The 17,188-nt window shown below is 39.2% G+C and overlaps 1 protein-coding gene across 4 annotated transcripts in view; it reads left to right on the plus strand.

Moving 5' to 3' along the window:
- KCNQ1 (potassium voltage-gated channel subfamily Q member 1) overlaps positions 1 to 17,188 on the plus strand; it is a 106,582-nt gene that overhangs the window by 71,723 nt on the left and 17,671 nt on the right. For 3 of the 4 annotated variants that reach the window (XR_012850569.1, XM_075837710.1, XM_075837708.1), the window contains 5 exons: positions 8,124 to 8,214; positions 14,234 to 14,360; positions 15,081 to 15,159; positions 15,999 to 16,095; positions 16,254 to 16,394. Coding sequence is in view for 3 of the 4 variants with exons in the window: in XM_075837710.1 (XP_075693825.1) it covers positions 8,124 to 8,214; positions 14,234 to 14,360; positions 15,081 to 15,159; positions 15,999 to 16,095; positions 16,254 to 16,394 (535 nt within the window). In the remaining variant the exon portion in view is untranslated. Of the gene's footprint in view, positions 1 to 7,853; positions 7,995 to 8,123; positions 8,215 to 14,233; positions 14,361 to 15,080; positions 15,160 to 15,998; positions 16,096 to 16,253; positions 16,395 to 17,188 lie in introns of those variants that run through there. The other variant, XM_075837711.1, reaches the window with a different exon arrangement.

A 17,188-nucleotide genomic window follows, 5' to 3' on the forward strand; every position in this document is an offset into this window, starting at 1 on the left:
GAAATTCCCATTTCAGAAGTGGCCGCTCCCAATACAAGCCGATCACTAGGTTAGATTCTCTTCTTAGTTTGTAGTGTGGGATGTATTTCCCTTTCATCAATAGTAGTAAAAGGTTGGGTAAGCCATGTGTTTCCAGCAATAAAGTCAGACGGTTCTGTTCGACCAGTTCTCAATGTCCAATTCCTCAACCAATACCTGAAGCCAATAAGGTTTCCATCTGGAGAGCGGCTCGGAACTGGGATGCCTATTAGAAAAAGATAGTTTTTATTATCAAGATAGTTTTGAAAGACGCTTTCCATGCAATTTATATTGCACCAAAACACAGATTCTTGCAGTTTAAATAGAAAAACAGTCTGTTCCACTGGAAGATAATGGTTTTTATCCTCTTCAACGCACCCTACACTTGATGATCTGTTAGAATTTCATCCAGACCAGCTGGTGCTACAACAAAGCAATCAAATTTTAACCCTGTGAGTAGACACACTTTTCACAGTCAACAATAAACGTCAATCCTCCAACCGATAAATTCCCTAAAATTCTAAGTATTCATGATAGAAATTCAATATTTTTTGATAGCAACCCTGTAAAAAAAAAAGTGGGTGTAATTAGCGGCGTACGCTGCCAACGTCTTAGCTCTACGAAGGTTATCTGTGAGACAGCTGACAAGTTGAGCAGTGGCCCCTCAGGACGGTTTCATAACCGCCCTATTGATGTGCAGACAAATGCAGCTCTGGCTATCCGTCTTGCTCTAGAAAGGTTTTGGGTGGAACAGAACATGTACCATTATCTCTCCGGCAGTGGAAGAGATGGATAAAAGCCATAATTTCCCTTTCTCCACCAGCCCCAGTGGTCATAAGTCCAACCCCCCCCCCAAATATAATTATTACAATTGAGCATTAACTCTAAATCAAGCAGCATGTGAGAAATGGTAATTTGCTGAGAGTTGTCTTTTATATCAACCTGCTCGAACTATTAGTAGCCAAGTTAGCTAAGAGGAATCTTATTTCTACGACTAATTGCCACCTCTAAAAGTAGAGAGTTACCACCGCACTGAACCGCCAGAACGGTGCATGCCTCTTCAGAACCCGGTCCAAGGTCCTCAATATCAAGCAGAAAAACGGACATGGAGGCAGCACTTCCAAAACTTAGAAAACCTTTAATCACCCATGCAACGTTTCAATCCCTCAGGACCTTTCTCAAGCATACTTGAGAGAGGTCCTGAGGGATTGAAACGTTGCATGGGTGATTAAAGGTTTTCTAAGTTTTGGAAGTGCTGCCTCCTTGTCCGTTTTTCTGCTTATTTGCCACCTCTGTCCTTTTACAGATGGACAGCAATGCTTTAGGTCCGCCATCAAGTCCCACGCTATCGCCCGCAACTTTTTCTTACCACCAATCAGGAGGCAGCTGCTGCAACTCACTAGCTGTTTCTAGGTGGCCGACTTTATCCCTAGAACAAATGCAGTTTGCCGTCATGGATTCCTGCATACAGTGTTTTTTTTTTTTTTGGTAGCCTTGATTCTATTTCGACGCACAGTTGTTTGAAGTCAACTTCACAGATGTCACCCCTTATGAATATACACTTGATCCGCCAATTAATAGACCTAGGCAGAGCTCAATTGCTGTACCATTCTGGTAAAGACAAATGAGTAGTCCCATAGAAAAGACTGCAAAAAAAATTATTCTGTGTGAACATGACCAGACCATTTCACTAATCTGTAGGAAGGACTTTCCAGATCTGTGTCTGGTTTTTACTCATTTGTGTGTAGCTTTGTTATTTGGGGAAAAGATGGACATTACAACACCATCAGATGCCTGAAACAATACGGATATGACTGCCTTTTGGCATCAGATGACCCCTGTGACAATGCGGAAAATAGTGATGATGGGTTGTGAAATAGTTCTGTGTGTATTATGACTGCATGTTTTTTTTTACTCTTCTCAAGGAAACGAGTGTCCAACGCCAACTGAAAATATTAAAATGCCAGCAGTTTACTTGCCAAAATAAACATCCCAAGGCATCGTTACAGGTTTGATTGCATTAATTGTACAAGTGGAGTTCACAGACATTGTATAACAATGATTGAAGGCATATGTGTGGACGGGTAAAAATAGAGCCAGACACTTCATGGAAAATTATCTTTTTGGCCACTTTTAAGTGTTTAGTTAAATGTGTAACATGACGTTTGGAGAAGTGTAATGTTACGTCAGTATGAGGAGTTTTTACAAGAACTCTAGGGCTCTTAACATATCTTAAAAATGTGGTTTAGGATTAGAAAATCATAGCGGTCTTCTTCCAAAAACAGCACTACCCCTGTCCACAGATTGTTAGTAATGTTGCATCATAGCTCCAGTTACGTTAATGAAAGTGATCTGCAATACCAGGCACAGCCCATGCACTGGAAGAAAACAGTCGTGTTGTACTAGTCATTGACACCCCCTTTAACGTCACATAATGCAATGTCTTTATTTTTTATTTTTATCCCACTTTAAAAGGTCGTATTTGTTAGGTAATTGGAAAATAAAATGCAATTTTATGAGAAAAGTTATTGTAAATTTAGGAATGGTCGAGTTGGCAATTCTGTAAGCTAGAATGGGAATCAAAGAGGAGTCAAACTGGCCAATTATTTATGTGTAAAAAAAGAACAAAACCCTTGGTAATGCAGAGTTGTAGAAAAGGCGGGGGAGGTGGTGGCGAGGCTATTGTCCCCATGCTGAATGCCTAAGGGCGGATTTACACGAACGTGATATACGTCCGTGCAACGAGCGTGATTTTCACGCGTGTCGTACGGACCTATGTTAGTCTATGGGGCCGTGCAGACAGTCCGTGATTTTTGCGCAGCGTGAGTCCGTTGCGTAAAACTTGTCCTATATTTCTGCGTTGTTCGTGCATCACGCACCCATTGAAGTCAATGGGTGCGTGAAAATCACGCGCACCACACGGAAGCACTTCGGTGGGACGCGCGTGATTCGTGCAACAGCAGTCAAAAGTATGTTTGCAAACAGAAAAGCACCACGTGCTTTTCGGTTTACAAACATCCAAATGGAGTGTCATAATGATGGCGGCTGCGCGAAAATCACGCAGCCGCACATCCTATGTGATGACACACGGAGCTGTTAAGTGCCTTTTGCGCACGCAAAACGCTGCATTTTTTGCGTGCGCAAAATGCACACGCTCGTGTAAATCCACCCTAAGGGGGTGGGGGCACGAGATTGAATATTTTCTTTGGGCTTTCTGTATCACGTCTGCCGTTCCCTTTTTGAGTTCTGTTCTTGTGGACAAACATTATTTGCACACTTTGCATCCCATTACCTTCGGCAAAATAGTGTCCCTTTACTGTGTACCTACATAGAGCAGTGCATCCGACTGCTCATTTGATTGTCCTTTTTTATTTTTTAATGAACACTATAAAAGTTACTCAAAAGAAAAATTGTGCAAAATTGCGAATAGTTTTGATTAAATCTAAACTAGAATTTTTGTATATAGCTCATATGGCGACCTATGTGTCTCCATGGTAACAGACTACAAACAAGCCTTGTGTGTAGTGTGATCCTGGAGTTTTGAAACACCACTCCCTCTAAAACCTTCTTGCTTACATACAGTAGACATATTAAATAACTAAATTAATAAACATGAGCAAAATGTTTTGGAATGAGTGTGTATTGACTGTGGATGGGTGTATTGCTACAAAATATTTCTCAAGAATTGCATAAGATGTAGGAGTTTGTTAGATAAACTGCCAATAGATTTTAGTTTTCATAGTTTTTAGTGAAGTATCAGTCGTTTACAGGTTTCTCAAACTCTGAAAATAATCGTTGTCCTCCGTAACCCTACATTTCATACATTGCAGCATGGGCCTAGATGGAATAATAGATGTTGGTGTAGCATTTAGCTTTGTGTGATGCTTTAGTTTGAGTGAATATTATTTAAAGGGGTTGTTTCTCTAAGAAAACTCCTTTTAATATGCCCCATTAGGTCATATGGTGCTTGGGACCTCCTATGAGTCAGAGCCAAAAAGTATCAGCGGCTCCCACTTTGGCGAACCCAGCCCATCCATGTATTACATGGATGGCAATTCATTTGAATGCTGCTGCAGGGAAAATATATGGCTGCCTTCACCTTCCCCCGGAGATATAAGCGGATTCCCAGCAGTTTCAGAAACTGGACTCGCTGGTCATGAGGAGACAATCTCTTTTAGGGCTCGTGCACACGACCAGAGTTTTCTTCTGTTCTATCCACTTTGTTTTTTTGTGGATAGCATACTGAACAATCCATTTCTACAGAGCTATGCACTCATCGATTTTTTTTTTTCTTTTGTGGATCTATCTGTTCCGCAAATTATGGAACAGGTCCTTTTCTTGTCTGTATTTGCAGTCCGTCTCACCCATTCAAGTGTACGGGTCCGCAAAAAAGGACCGCAAACGGAAGCCACTAGGATCTGTTTTTCGCGGTCCGTAAAACGCAAAAGGTTGTGTGCACGATGCCTTATAGGGGATATAGCGTCTAAGAGTTATGTTTAAAAAATTTAGAGGAAGGTTACTACGAGCAGAACACTTTCTTTAAATTTCTTATTCTTATAGTAAACATTATGCCCACGTTACCATTTCAATGAGAATTTGATGGATATTCTGAATCTCTTGTGAACCAGGAATGTGCTCTGATAGTGATGCATCAAGTTGGGACACTTTTTTTTTGTGTAAGGAGTTGTGGGAGTTTAAAAAACATGACTGATTTCTCCCAGAACGCGCCACCCTCGTCCATGAGCTGTTTGTGGTGTTGCAGCTCATCACCATTCAAGTGCATATAGCTAACCTGCAATATCATGGAAACCATGGGCAAGCGTGGCGCTGTTTCTAAAAGAAAGCAGACATGTTTTTTTTTTGTCTCCTACAACCTTTTTAACAACTTTGCGACAACTTTGTGCCTGAGTTAATTAGAAATTCATTATCAGACGGATCCTGCCCAACTTTATGTTCCTGCACTCATCTCAGTCACAGGTTATCAGTGCAAGAGAGGGGAGGACTGTTTGGTATTTGATGAGCACATTTGTTTTTTGGTAATAGGGCAAAGCATTTAGCGTGGCACCTGAGGACACATTCTTGTTGCTATAGGGGTTGCACAGGGCAATCACGTCAATGCCCCAAGGCATGGGAGGCCTAGAAGACATCCTGGCACGTAAGAACAATGGCTTCATAAGTAAACTAGACAGAATTGTGGTGACAAAGCCATCTCACTATACAAATAAATATTTCAATACTTTATTAAACATGGTGTATATAGGCCTTGTATAGTGTAATGTACATCACATATATGTGGCGCATGTGTAGCCATAAGCCGTACGGTGGAGGGCTCAGGTGTACGTTTTGCCCGGTGGCTCTGGAGCTTCACACTATGTTTATACAAAAATGTTAGGAACTAGACAAATACCTCTGTGTGTAAGTTAAACATGATATGAATGCAGATCTATTATTCATTCCTAAATCCGCGGCTTGAGAGGATTTTGGAGGTTCTAACTAATTTCAAATTTAAAGGGGACTTCTAGGATTTTCATTTGTAAGTCTGTCTTTAGGACCACCACCGATCAGCTAAATGAAAGAGCAGATGTGCTCGCTGGAGTACCGCAGCCTCTTCACTGCAGTTCCTGTATTCCTGATACCATTCGAGAAAAAGCCAGAGCAGGACAGATCTTCAGAAACCGGCACAAGATGTCACTGTTCCGGATATGTCTTTTCAGGGCCGCAGCCATGACTTAATTGTTGAAGGTCCTAAGGATAGGCCATACAATTGAAAATCATGGAAAACTGCTTTAATTCTTCATAAAAAATTTTGGGGTTATTCTCAATGATCAAATAATACATAATACATAATATTGTAATAGTTGTCAATTCCTTTCATATAGCTACGCATGACCTGAATTAATTTGTTGTCTTCGGGCTTTAACGCTCATGAAAGAAGTTAACAATCTCTGCTTTGGATGTGCCCATACTTTCAGAGGGCATACAGCAGCACGTCTGCATCCGTACTCTACTCCCTATGAAGATACTTTTGCAGGATGCAGTATGGAAATGTCCAACATGTACAACCGCTTTAAAGAGAATGTCTACCATTTAACACCATGCAATATTTAGGTCCATAAATCTAGGCTGATAGATTCCTAAACGTATCTTTATGGTGGTTGAATCTCCATTTTTCCTGATGGCCCCCTAAACCCCGTTCTGCCGCTATGTTGCGGCTGAATTCCGACCATGAAAAAGGTTACATGGTCGGGAGTTACAACAGCAGTGTAAGGCCTATAGAACTGAATGGTACTTACGGAAAACAGTGTAGGTTGCATTCTACATGCTTACGTAACTGCCATTCACTACTATGGGATTTAAGGAAACAGCTATGCGAGCTACGCTGTTTTCCTAACTCCCGACCATATAACCAGGAAGTGGCCGGCGGCAGTGAGAACAGACAGAGGTAAAACTGGGTTTATGGGGCCCCGTTCTAGAGATAGGTGTGGATCCCAGAGATGGGACCCGCATCTATCTGACATTTATGACATATCCTGTGGATATGTCATAAAGTTCTCTCATGGGAAAACACCTTTAATTATCTTTTTTTTTTTTAGCAGCTCATATTCATGAGCTACGGCAAGCCCCGCCCACCAGTCGTTGATTTACCGCTTTCTCCCCATACTGAGCATGGGGAGAAAGCCGCTAATCAGCGATGGGTGTGTGAGACTAGACGCAGCTCATGAATATCGCAGACTCCTGAACACGAGCGCATCATTCAGAAGACTCCTGCCTCTGCTCGCGCTCAGGGGATAAACAGGGGTGTTATAAAAAACTAAGGAACATTACGAGGTAATGTCACTTAGTGAGAAACTAGACATGGACCGCACATCCACTATATACTTTGATCTGTAGATGCTAGGCAAAATTTATAAACGTGAACATGAGGTTCTTTAATATTTTGATCAAATCGTATACAAGACCAATTGCCACTTCACGGCGACCTTTTTCAAAGTGGGTCCCTACTCTATCGATTGCAGCACCGCATGGCAACCACCGTCATGCGGTCCTGCAACCGTTAAATTAGGGACCCCCTTTGAAAGAGGTTGCCGTGAAGTTGCAAGTGGGCTTATACAGTTTGATCAAAATGTTACCTCATGTTCATGTTTATAAATTATGCCTATCGGCTATAGATCAAAAGTATATAGTGGATGTGCGGTCCATGTCTAGTCTCACAATGCTGACAAACCTTACAAGGTAAGTGACCCAGCACTGGAATCGGGGTCCCTGGCTCTACTTTATGCTCCCCTCAAACAGGGCAGCATAAACACGGTGACAGATTCTCTTTAAGCTCCTAGTTCTCCCCACTATTGGTGCTTGCAGATAGACAAAATTTTATGATCTAACTCTATCGCTATACAAGGCATTTGGCGCTCTGTATCTGGAAAATGGCGCTATGACCGCTATAAAGAAAGTGGCACAGAATTTTAAACCTACAGTATTTAGAAAAAAACCACAACAAAACTGTATTTTAATTGCGGACAGTTACGTTAAGATGGAAATATCTTTTTTTTTTTTTTTTTGGTCCACTGTGCTATAGTGTTTTATCATGTTTGACCTTCAAGAGAACTTTCTGTCCAAAAATGGCCATGGACGTAAAAGTATTAATGTTGATAACACAAATTGCTACAACTATTAGGCATCATGTATTCAGAAGAGAGAAAGCATTATTGTATAATCAAAGTTTTTCAGATAACTTATCAGAACCAAAAACAAAGGTTCTGTTCAGATCTGCGTCAGAAGCTCCGTCGCAGATATGGTGAAAAATGCTGCGCTATTTTTTCCAGTAAAACGACAGACACCATAACGGAAACCAGACTGAACCTATTAAAGTCAATCGGTTCTGTCAGGCGCCGTTGGTGTCCATCATGCGACGGATCGGGCGCTTTCGGAAAACCAAAATGCAGTTGTGAACGAAGCTTAACATGAACAGCAAATTTGTAAGTGTTTTAAGTCTATTTCATGTACATTTCAGATTTAAAAGAAAGGAGAAGTATCAATTTTAGTTCTGTATTCTATTTTACATGTGGGTTATGTTAATCATTTACAATATTTTATTCTCTTTGCAGATTTCTTATTGTGCTGATATGTCTGATATTCAGTGTGCTTTCTACAATACAACAGTATTCCAACTTGGCCACAGAAACATTATTTTGGATGGTATGTAAATACATAATACATTGATTTTAGTCACTTATTGTATATCGGTAGTGTATAAAGTTTTCATTGTTGAGCTGCATTTACATATTTACTAACATTAAAGGTGTTTTTATCAGAACATAAACTGTAACTACAATAAAGGCACATAAAACGTTATCTGTTATTGAGTATTATCCAAATTTGTGCCATGCTTGCGTTTTGAGACTTAAAGCGTACCTAACCTTTCAGTATAAGCTATCATATGAGTGTACATGAGGAATAACATTATTTCTGCCCATTATATGACTTGTATCCTGCATTTTTTTTTTTTTTAGCATTTTTCCCCCTCTGCAGTCCTGATTTTTATTTTTCTCAGTTTTCTATGAGCTAGTGGATAGAGCCTAACTGCTATCATGTCTTCTATACTCTGCACGCATAGAGGTAGGAGAGCAGGATTCTCCTCTTCTATCTATCACATATATAGAAGCTGCAGCAGCATGGAGGACATTATTCAGAAGTAATGAGCAGTGTAGCTGTGAATCCAGCACAGGAGTGAGATATAACACTTACTAGGAAGCTGCAGCAGCGTCTGTGTCTCTCTCTCACTCTGCTTCTGCACCCTCCTCCCCTCTCCATGGACTTCTATGGGCAGTAGTAATCTGATTCCTCAGTGACATGATAGTAGGTCTGGTCTTAAGAAAATGGAAAAAGCTGTAAATTCTTAGTGGGTGAAAGGGATCTATGCCAAGTTTTTTGAAAAGTTGGTGGCAATTTTAAATGTGTTTATGAGCCACATTTTTACCTAATGAACTGCTATAAAATATTTGTAGTTATTTATCCAATCCCCCACTGCTTCTTCCCGTGTTTATTTACCCAGCTTCAGCGATGATGTCATCCCAACAGATGGCCACTGTAGCAAATCACTAGCTGCAGAGGTTAACACGTCATTGCTGCTGATGGGTTAGCAAAGACCGGCAGGAGACAGGGGTAATGTCGGTGCAGAAGTGGTGGGGGTTTGGAATAGTTAGTATACCACCATTTATTATTTTACACCATGCCATTTTTCTGGAGCTGGAAAACCCTTTATCGCAGCTTTCAATCATAGGCTATGACCTACACCCCTTCTAAACAATTTTTTAAAAACATTTTTATCCTCGCGTTTTTAGAGTCATAGGTTACTTTTTTGTCTACGTAGCTGTATTTGGTCTTTTTTTTTCTCGAGACCATTCGTATTTTTCATCGCCACCATTTTATGGTACATATAACTTTTTCCTGCTGTTTTTTGTGCAGTAACAAAAACATGTTAACTTTATTCTACGGGTAGGTACGAATGTGGCGCCACCAAAAATGCATGGTTTTTCTTTTACTTTTTTTATACTTTCACTTGGAAAATGGAGTGTCATATATTTCCGTTGATGATAATATTATTGCTTCTGTTTTGTGCATTTTATCGTGCTTGTTAACTTTCAGTACCGCTTTGCATTTATAACTGACGTCTTCTATAAAACATATTCAATATTCTCCTAGCACTAACCTTAATTCCAAACTCTATCAAATTTATAATGCTTCGTTTGCAACCAAATTGCGTGTAGGAGAGCTATTTAAAGTTGCTGGGCCTTGTAGTTTCACAACTGCCGGTGATTTTTTTGTGTATTTTGAGTGGTGATAATTTCTTTGTGATAATCAATTGTCTCAGGCCCCATGCACACGAACGTAAAAACGCCCGGAATTACGGGCCCATAAACTTCTATTGGCCACAGGTACCTCCCCGTATGCTTACGGGAAGGTGCCCGTGCCGTTGAAAATATAGAACATGTCCTATTTCAGGCCGTAATTACGGCACGGGCAGGCCCATAGAAGTCTATGGGGCTCCCGTAATTACGGGTGACTACGTGTGTGCACCGTAATTACGGGAGCGTTGCTAGGCGACGTCAGTGTATATAGTCACTGTCCAGGGTGCTGCTGAAAGAGTTAAACGATCAGCAGTAACTCTTTCAGCACCAGGGACAGTGACTGCCGATCACAATATAGATAAAGCTGTAAAAAAAAAAAAAAAAGACGTTCATACTTACCCAGAACTCCGTGCTTCTACCTCCAGTCCGGCCTCCTGGGATGACGTTACAGCCCATGTGACCGCTGCAGCCAATCACAGGCCAATCACTGGCTGCAGCGGTCACATTGACTGCCGTGTCATCCAGGGAGGTCGGGCTGGATGTCAAGAGAGGGACGCGTCACCAAGACAACGGCCGGGTAAGTATGAATTTCTTTTACTTTTGTTACGGAAAGGGCTGTCCCTTCTCTCTATCCTGCACTGATAGAAGGGGCTGCCGATTACTGCAGTGTAATTTTGCAGCGAAAACGTGCCCGTAAATACTGGTGCAATACGGGTCGAATACGTGTGACCAAAGACCCGTATTTACGCCAGTACTTACGGGTGGACAAAAATATGGTCGTGTGTATGGGGCCTCACTGTTGCTAGTGACCAGTATTCATCTTTTCTAATTCTATCGGTCACCTTAGCCATGAAGTAATTCTTGCTGGGAGAGTTGATAGAATCTCCTGGGAAGCACAGTGATCCTCATTGTGTGCCTGCGGCTGTCAGGGCATGCTGGGAGTTAAAGTTTTAAACCAGCAGTAGAGCCAAAGGTTGGAGACCTGGGGCAATTTTTTTCTCATTCACAGAAAAACAGTGCAACCTAGAAACTGTATACCCTCATTTTAATATACCATCTTCTGCAATACTTTGCAATTCTGGATTTTTCATTGCCAAATTTTATTAATTATACATTGACAGAAGCAAATTCTGGTAGAGGGGATCACTTAGGCCCCGTTCACACAGAGTTTTTTTTGCGGGCGGAAAAATCAGATTTTGACCTGCCGGCAGAAAACTTGCTTCCTTTTTTGCCGTGAGTTTTGCCACGTTTTCAACAAAAAATGCAGCGAAAACCTCTTTCTCTGCCTCCCATTGATGTCAATGGGAGGTCAGAGATGGAAACGCATGAATAAAGGGCATGACGCTTTTTTTGTCCCCACAAGCGTTTTTTTCCGCTCCTGGGAAAAAAAATAATCGCCTCCTATTGAAATAAAAGGGAGGCATTTTTGGCCATGTTTTGGCGTGGTTTCAGAGTCCAAATCTGCGCCAAAAAACTGTGTGAATGGGGCCTTACATACAGTCAAAATCTAAAAAAATTAAATTGGCCTTCAAAATGTCTGAAGTAGAAGTGACAGTCAACACAATCGAAGTCAAATTCTGCACATGGAGAGGTTTGAAAAGGTACGTTTTACAGATTGTGGTTGATAGGAAGTCACTAAATCCAGGAAAGTCCTACAGAACGATGGCAATGCCCAAGATGGGGCCTTTCTAGATCCTGCTTGTAATCACCACTCATATATCATTATTTGGCAATGATTAACAATAAATGTGACAGCTGAACCCGCAGTCCATTCTTTGTTCAGTCTTGCTTGATGGTGGATCATATCTTATCTATGACCTGTCAGGTCACATGAGCATTTCATCAATGTTTTCTGCAGCCGGCATACAGTAGGTCAGTATCAAGTGATTAGGGGCAGATAAATTGCACATTAACGGAGAGTTTGGTAGTCTGTCTTAGTTTACATACAAGTGTTATTTACAGTACAAGTCACCGGTTGTCATGTCAAATAATTTTTTGGGGCTAATTTTGTAGCATAAAATAAATTTGGTGACTATAAAAAATTTTTATAGACCGGGTTCAATCACTTTTTGTTTGAAATGAGAACATGTTTTGCAGTAAGAAAACTTATTGGTAACAAAAAATATCTTTGGTGTATCATAGACACAAATTGTGGAGCAAACAAAATATTTTCATGTGCCACAAAAATTATCTTATGGTGAATAGAGCATCACCACAAATTTTCTTTGTTAATTTAGCACCTAACGATAAACGCTGTGTCACTAATTACCAAAGGTAGCTCTTCAAAAAGAATTTGGAAAACCATGCAATTTCTCTGCCGAGCTCATGATTATGAAGTCTTTCAAAAAGAAGTTTTAGAGAGCAATGGGGGGTATTTTAAGGGTGTTCTTAGTCTGGTTAGACCCAATCGGCAACTTTGCCTAAGGAAGGGGGGGGGGGGGGCATAAGTCCCACTGCTGTCAGAGGACAGAAACCTCATAATGTGTGGATAATTTGGAGGCATAATGCCCAGAATTTGTGATATTCTGGGATGTAATCACATTAGATATGTCTATCTCACTGTACGAAAGAAAACTACGCACTATAGTATTTATATATGGAGGCACATGACTTAAGTGGTTAGGTATGGTTTATATTGTTGCTTCCTGTGTCAGGAAGCAACTATATAATATAAAAAGGGTTTTCCCTAGTAAAAATTGTGATTGATCATGTGGATATTTAGCTAAAGAAGTCCATGGTTGGTTTTTTGTCAATGATTTTATGTGACTGCAGGATCAGACTGAATAGGTTTTTTTTTTTTTGTAGTCTGTTATTATAGAGATACATAGATCTGCCTTAAAAAAGTTACAATGTGTACATAGCCTTTAAAAAAAATGTTAAATGAATGTATTTAGTTATATTATGCAACTTTTTTTAAATCACTTTTTTTTTTATAAAAAAAATGTTTTAACTTTTTAAGATCCTTATTTTTTTTATTACATTAATGTATTTAGTGTTTTTTTAAGCAACTTTTAAAATCCCTTTTACTAAAATATTTTATTTTACATTTTAAGATACATCTATGTATCCTGTATAAGCTGTATTGTTCTGTCAAAGCCAATTCTGTCAGTTCAGCTGACACACAGAATTCAGCTAATAACAATCACACCTACGTTATGAACTTAGATCGTTAGCTCAATCCTGTGGGTCAATCACGCAGAACCTGCTTTCATCCGAGCCGTCAGTTCAGCTGAACTGACGCAATCGGCTTTGACAGAACTATACAGCTTTTATGTATGCAGTAAAATAAAATATTTAAAAAAAAGTGATTTTAAAAGTTTCTTAAACAATAACTACAAAAACAATTGCTAACAAAGCTGTACATATTCTTTAAGTACCCCAAATTGTATGTTACATGGAATTTTAACTTTCTTGGGCACACAGACCTTGTATGTGTTTATAACAAAATGTAAAAAAATTTATATATTGATGTAAAATTTAAGGGACAACTTCATTCAAAAGGCATTAGTCCTTTATTACTTTGGAATTAAGGCCACAATTTACTTGTACAGACATTTTATGTTATTTTATGTCAATTTCAATCACATGCCTGTCTTCTGTTTGAGTTTACCACCTATCATGTTGCCGGTCATCTACATAGTCTTTCAACAGAGATACTTCTAATTATCTTTTTATACCTAGGCTTGTAACCATGACAAAGGGGCATCCCCTAGGTCTAGAGGAAAGAAGTTCTCACCATGATCATAGACTGGATTCTTTACTGTAAGAGCAGTAAGACTATAGAACTCTCTGCCACAGGATGTTGTAATGGTTGAACAAGTTCAGGAGGGGCCTAGATGCCTTTTTTTGTCATTAAAGATATAATAGTCCAGGTTATAGATACTAGATTTCTGGAGTTGGGACATTCATCCAAGGATTTAATCTGATTGCTATATTTGGAGTCGGGTACGAATGTTGCCCATAATTTGAGGGAATTGGAATCTGCCTCATAGTGGTGTTTTCCTTCCTCTTGATCAACATAGTAGAATTCTATGTTGAAGTTGATGAAGCTGTGTCTTTTTTCAACCTTCTTTAATAATAATAATAATATAGGTCTATAGTCCAGTTAATTATTTTTAAACTGTGTTTTGATTGTTTTTCGTTATTTTTATTAATTGTATTCGCTAATTTCATTCAGAACACCAAAGTTCAAAATCATCAATACTTTTTCTCTCCCACTTCCTTATTATCCAAATTACATCCATAAGCAAATGGCCTGCACAATTTTTGTCTTTACTTTTTAATTGGTCCATTTGTTAGTAATGAATAGAACAAATGTGTCTATTAAAACCTAATAATAACTGAAATATTTGTATGCTTAATTACAGGAAATCGTGCTGGTGGTATTTTTTGGGGCAGAATATGTTGTCCGATTGTGGTCTGCGGGCTGCCGCAGCAAATATGTGGGAATATGGGGAAGGCTGCGATTTGCTAGGAAGCCTATTTCTGTTATAGGTATGTTGGGTCCATTTTTTATTTATTTTTTTAAATTAAACCTGCCTGCCAAAAATACAATTTGGGTTAATGCACTATAGAATGCTACTTACATGAGTCCAACAATGTACTAAATAAACCTCAGATATTTTTCAAGATTCTTTAATACTTCCCTATTGAAAAGCATTTTCATACTGATACAAGGGGATCATAAAAGGACCTAATCAGACTTTGAAAGATATGACCCCTGATATATGAGTATTCTGCACCTTATGGAAAAGTGCTGGACTTTTTTTTTAATGAACCTTAACAAGGCTGCTTTAACTGAGGCTAGCAAAACATGTTGTACGGATCCATAATACGGCATCAATAGAGCTCTATGGGCTCATACTGTACCTCCGATTACAATGTGGCCTATTCCTTCACATGGAGTGTTCTGGAAGTATTGCATCTCAGAGTCATCATCTGGAGAATATGGCACCTAACATGCGATGGCACGTGGAATGCCTATGGCTCTATAATATTGAACCATAGAGACTGTGTGCCATCAGACGGGCTCTGCGCACTCCTATTTTGCTGTGTGAATAAGGCGGAAATCTGATAACGTTGCATATTGCTTGACATAATAACATTTTCCAAAAACATGTGTTATCTTTATGTTAGTGCTTGTTTAGCTGAGGTCATTAACTATATTACACTTGGATTATATTAATTAGAATCTATTTATTTTTTTTGTTGCAGATTTAATTGTTGTTGTAGCTTCTGTAATAGTCCTTTGTGTAGGATCAAATGGGCAGGTTTTTGCAACATCCGCCATAAGGTAACGTTTTGTTTTTTGGTAATTTACTTAAAGTGACCCTCCGGTCCCAGGACAAAATTATAAATATGACGGGGCATATGGAGTTATATTACCTGGGGCCTGCTACTTGCACCCCTCTGCTATGAAATCGCCGCTTAGGGTCCCCTCTGTGCTGTCCCAAAATGGCCACGGCGCATAAGTTATTGCCCACGACTGGTCCTGCCGAGCGGGAGAAGCTCTTTGTAGCTTCACTCTGTCAAAGAGATAAGGATCCTGAACAGAGGACCCTCTATTAACTTAGAATTCCCTAATAGAGTCTTTGAAAATGGGTCTTCTAAACTAGACCACCTATTTAGTTACTTCAGCCTAATTTAGGATTTTTTATCGGTAGCATGAGGTTGAAATAGTATGAAATTCAACTCCTGTCTCACTATAGGAACCATGTTTTACACTGCAGCTTCTCTTGTTGAGATTGGCTGTTGTGTATAAGCAGTAGCCCACAACAAACTCACCAAATTCAAGTCAGTACATGGTGAGCTGATGTCCATTACATTATGAATAATATAATTGCAAACTACAAACCACCAAAAAGAGAAATACACATACTGAGGATAGGCAGGATAAAACAGGATAGACCTTGTAGTTTCTCTATAACCAATGTGTTAAAACTTATTTTTATAAAGCTTCTATATTTTAAAGGGTATGCGTCACCATATAGCCACGGTTATATTAGGGTAGTGCTATAATGTGACTAAATACCACTAAGCTAGAGGGTGTAATAAGATTACCAATAATGGGGACCAGCAGTAAGTATATGCTTATGAAGATCAACTATTAACTGTACTGCTGTCATCCTGCAGGGGAATCCGATTTCTGCAGATATTACGAATGCTACATGTGGACCGTCAAGGAGGTACATGGAGATTACTTGGATCAGTGGTTTTTATACACAGACAGGTATGTTGTATCCGATCTGGATGTACCGCAAACCAGGGCAGATTCTAGCTTATATACTAGTATATACTGTATGTATTAAGAAAATACTGGAATTTTAATACAGGGTCAAATATATTTATGTTGCATTTTTGGCGCCTAATTTGTGGTTTCTCTTCCAGGAACTGATAACTACTCTGTATATTGGATTCCTTGGCTTAATTTTTTCTTCCTATTTTGTGTACCTGGCTGAAAAAGATGCAATTGATGGATCTGGAGAATATCAGTTTGGCAGCTATGCTGATGCTCTGTGGTGGGGAGTAGTAAGTAAACATGATATCAAATATTTTGGGAATTGCATGATGACATCTAATATCCATTATGCCCTAGTTGTGGGGGTAATCCCCTTAGATCCAATGTCCAAGTATAAAATGGTTGTTTGAATAGAAGCAGGGGTTCTCCAGCTGTTACACTTTAAGGGCATGGCGTACTGTATTTGACATTGCAGGAAAACGAAAAATCTACCCAGTGATTAAATTTTGCCCATAATGTAATTATTTTATACTCATTATTATTGCTATTTTTTTTAAACCCTACATCATAAACTTAAATATAAAAAAAACCCAATAAATGTCCACTGTCTGTGGAAAAAAAAGCAGAAAAAAAGTCATGCCCAATTTTAAACACTTAAAAATTCAACATTGAACGGTTTGCTGTTTTGTCACCAAAGTACGTAAAGTACTGTAACTTTTTTTCTTTTTCAGAGAGCCTACATTATTTTTTTTAAAATAAAATTTGTCCAGCTTATTACTCTTATTCCTTTCTACATGGAGTTAAAAAAAAAAAAAAAATGATATCAATAAAATGTATGGGGAGATCTTGGGTGCTTTGGGACACTAGAAGTAGTCAACGTTACATAGATATTTTCCAACATGTTTTATCATGATTTTCTAGTAGTAAAGGGAAAGACTTGATCAGTGGTTCTCAACTACAATAAATATGAAAATCACTTCATTTTTGGTAACACGTGGATGTGGTTGAGAATCTTGATCTGATCTTTCTTGGATGAACACCTACTCTCAATCACGCTGAAAGGGAAAATAGAAATTTTATTCTA

Source organism: Rhinoderma darwinii, chromosome 9 (assembly GCF_050947455.1).
Source record: "Rhinoderma darwinii isolate aRhiDar2 chromosome 9, aRhiDar2.hap1, whole genome shotgun sequence".
Lineage (NCBI taxonomy): Eukaryota > Metazoa > Chordata > Amphibia > Anura > Rhinodermatidae > Rhinoderma > Rhinoderma darwinii.